The sequence below is a fragment of the Saccostrea echinata genome, unplaced genomic scaffold, assembly GCF_033153115.1.
Source record: "Saccostrea echinata isolate AGI-Se365-2 ecotype Australia unplaced genomic scaffold, CSIRO_AGI_Sech_v1 ptg000054l, whole genome shotgun sequence".
Lineage (NCBI taxonomy): Eukaryota > Metazoa > Mollusca > Bivalvia > Ostreida > Ostreidae > Saccostrea > Saccostrea echinata.
In genome coordinates, this window is record NW_026889803.1 from 41658013 (window position 1) to 41661807 (window position 3795).

A 3795-nucleotide genomic window follows, 5' to 3' on the forward strand; every position below is an offset into this window, starting at 1 on the left:
ACAACTATGCGTGTCAAAATGATAGCTAATGATGTAGGAGGATTAATAAACTCGAAAAAAAAAAATAATTAGTAGATGCGTTCAATGAAGTAAAGCGGGCGAGGTAGGTTTGCAAATTTTACAAATAAAGTATGGACTCCTTCCGCAATCATGTTATAAAAATAATATAACATACAATCGGAAATATTTTTAAGCAAATCGCTCTGTATATTTCATCAAAAGTCAATTTTTAATTTTTGGAAAGAGAAAGAAACTTGCACAAACATAAAGAGATTATCAACAAAAACAAATTCACAACATGTGGACAGCCCCTCCCCCCTCCAAAACATATACACCCCAAACCTTAGTATTTTTTTAAATGTTGTATTTCATACAACATTTCTATATTAAACATTTTACAATATCCAACATAGAAAGAACTCCAACAAAAAAGTAAAATTAAAATTAAAAATACTCACGGTATTGTATTATGAAATAGAACAGAAAAGTCACTTTGTTTTTTTATTTACATTAACCCCCCCCCCCCTTTAGGATATCGGACCTTAAAAATCATGTATACCTATACGTTATATGTCACCAAAATTTTAATGTATCATCATATTTTGTTTCGGTTTTGTCTTTAACCATGCTGTCCCTACATTTCACTTTAATCACACTATTCATCTTCAAAGGTAAATTCTATAGTGTTAAAATATCAAATCATTCTTGTTAATACGCATGAAACCAGTCCTCACTATAGGAAGGAGAGGGGTGGCTTACATGCTGTTTAAGTTTTAAACACTTTTTTTGAAAACAATCCCTAAGCCTGGGTGTGCAGATATAGACTTTAAGGGGAGGGGGGGGGGGAGGTCCTGACCACAAGCACTTGTGAAGGCATTTCAACTATACTTTTCAAGTGCAGAATTAGATCTGTGCAGCTGTATTAGAATTTTAAAAATAACTCGTTTAGTTTATAAAAAATAACTATCAAAATGATTTCAGATATAAAGTCGTAATGGATTTAATGAGACCACATTTTGGTAACCTACACCACGTGACCATTGACAGCTGGTTTACCAGTCCCAAACTTCTGCATAATTTAAGGGACAGGGGAGTTTTTGGCACAGGTACAGTTATTACTTCGAGGAAGGGAATGCCAGTTAGTTTTAAAGCTACCCGCTTGCCCAAGGGAGACATGATTGTGAAGTTGCAAGGTCCTGTACAGTGATCGGCGACAGGTGACCCTCCTCAGCACTACAGGAAGTTCCAGGTAGGTTTATCACATAAAATTATTATAATGTTCTAAAATTGTTCACTGCATTTAATGATGTACATTTCATATATAGAATGATGCGAAAAGCTAACACCAAAGGAAAAAATTGTTAAAGCACCAGGAGTTGTGCACAAGTATAACGAAACAATGGGCGGAGTAGATCTAGGTGATCAGCTTCTTACACAGTATGAACACCAGTTTCGTAGTCTCAAACTATGGAAGAAAATTCTGTTCAGTTTCTTTATGATGGCTGCAGGTAATACATATTTTGCAACATTTCTTGACTTTAAATTACTTCTCGCGAATATATATAGGACTCAAAAATACATGCATGTGCAACATGTATTAATGCTATTATGTATTATTTTACAAACCGTTACCTCTTTCAGTCAATGCCTACATCTGTTACAAGTCCTCCTTCGTGATACAGAAGAAAATGGACCACTTACAATTTCAGAAAGAGATAATAAAGGGACTTTTGGGAAATTTTAGGGAAGGAAGATTAAGACGGGGACGACTTGGTGTACAGAGATGTGCTAGATTGTCTGCCAAACATTTCATAGACTGGATCCCTGAAAAGAAGCGAATGAAATGTGCTGTTTGTTCAGGAAAAAGAGGGAACTTTGCCGGAACAAGGATCCGTACTTGGTGCCCTGATTGTTCCGTCGGGTTGTGTGTTGGAAATTGTTTCAGAAAATTCCACACTCTTATTAATTACGAAGAATAAAATTAATTTTATATGGAATATATAATAATGAGTTTTAGTCATATTCAGTTACTACGTACTTGTATTTTGTTTGATTTCTCAATTACTTTTTTCACGTTACTTAGTTCTGAATTTAAAAAAATCAAGGATGAACTATTTAGCGAAGGTATTGTAATATTTCCAAAATTTTGACAATTTAATTTTTATTATACCTTCATGTTCATTGGTCGAATCTGACTGGTTGGAAGGCGTTTGTTACACTACTGCGTGCATAAACCACACCCTCCACAGGGAGACAATTCATTACAAAAAACGCCACTTCACTACTCGATACAAGGAATACCCTATTAATTTAAAACGACTTGTTCCTCACTATTTTTTTTTTTACTTAAATTGCAGTTGTCGGGATTTCTCTGGTACTATATAATTTTCATAACTTTAGCAAACTACATAATTATGTAATAAATGTACTGGAATTTTATTCCAGATATTTTTTTTTCGTCACATTTATTTGAAAGTTACTTTTTTCACATTTTGAAATAAATTTTTATGCAAGCAAATCTTATCGCACTTGCAAGATTTTACAATCTGCATTATTAGTTTTAGTCTTTTATAAAACGGGAATAAGAAATTATTAAATTCCTTTTTGTTAAATTATTTGTGGAATGAATAATTTCAATTTTAAAAAAATGATCTATGTATGAGGATTAGGTTCCAAAATTCAGGAAGGGGTGTGCAAATCCAGATTCACTCCTGATAAAAAGAATTTATTCACGAAAATCATAATGATTGTCTGTTACGTTTAGGTACATGTATTTCGGTACGCAGAACGTACAGACTACTATGACGTACTAGCGACGTCATAACGTGATTCTATTATAAATGGCACTAAGAGGGTTAATCAATTATCCAATCTCTAAAAATGCTGCTAATGGCAATAACTCCTTCTTATGTATATTCAGGCCTTTTCTTTATTGTACTTCTACTGTAAAATGGATTCTCTGATATTTAAAATTCAAGCATTTTTATAACGAAGTTATCATTTTGGAACTTTCAACATCAGAATAATGTATTTGAACCAGTTTTTACATAATTTTTATTATACTAATTGCTAAAAGTGTACGATTTTTTATGATCACATATACTGTACAATTATTACTGTTCTTGAGGTCAATACGATGATTTAGACACCTGAGGAGTACAATATTCAAGTACAATATTCGGGCTCGGGTAATATTTCATTACCTTAAGTTCATTTTGAAGATTTTATACAAAACATAATGATTTTATTATCTTAACTTCTTTGCTACTCATCAGAAGAATGGAAATTTATTGGAAAGTGAACATTTAGGTAAAGAAATTTATTGCATCTCACCAGGAGCACTAGTGGAATGTACATATGCATGTGGATAACTTTGAAAGAAGCTTATATGACATGATATTGAAGATTCTTTAAATGGTTTTAAATTAAAATGAAGTAATTAAGGAAAATTATTGATTGCTTTTTGCTGGGAAGCTGTGGCTATGTAAAGGTTACATGAATTAATTTCAAATGCATTGGAGTTCAGAAGTGTCGAAATACAGTTAAAATATGATAGTTATTCATAATACCAATTGAAATAATTTAGAATGAATATCTGTATGGAGACTGAATTGTAGTTTGCACTTTCTTGCATAATTTTTCAACGGATAATATTAATCTCACAATTTTGAAGACAAATAGCATTTTTTTCATAAACCTAATATAACATTCCTGTAGTAACGTTTTTCAAGTTGGGGGGGGGGGGGCTTGCTCCAAAAAGAAATGAAAAGTTGACCAGCCAAGAAATAAAACTGC

At 32.5% G+C, this 3795-nt stretch overlaps 1 protein-coding gene across 1 annotated transcript; it reads left to right on the top strand.

Moving 5' to 3' along the window:
* The first annotated feature begins 1159 nt into the window (after window positions 1–1159).
* On the top strand, window positions 1160–1984 carry LOC133172390 (piggyBac transposable element-derived protein 4-like). The gene is made up of 3 exons (XM_061307268.1): window positions 1160–1249; window positions 1326–1508; window positions 1642–1984. The coding sequence occupies exons 2-3, from the start codon at window positions 1400–1402 to the stop codon at window positions 1977–1979; spliced, it is 447 nt and encodes a 148-aa protein (XP_061163252.1). The 5' UTR covers window positions 1160–1249; window positions 1326–1399; the 3' UTR covers window positions 1980–1984.
* The last annotated feature ends 1811 nt before the right edge of the window (window positions 1985–3795 follow it).

Excerpts from the sequence above, each read along its gene's own strand:
- LOC133172390 (XM_061307268.1), top strand. The coding sequence starts at position 1,400 with ATGGGCGGAGTAGATCTAGGTGATCAGCTTCTTACACAGTATGAACAC. Across the intron at positions 1,509-1,641 it reads TTTCTTTATGATGGCTGCAG|TCAATGCCTACATCTGTTAC; the intron begins GTAATACATATT and ends TACCTCTTTCAG.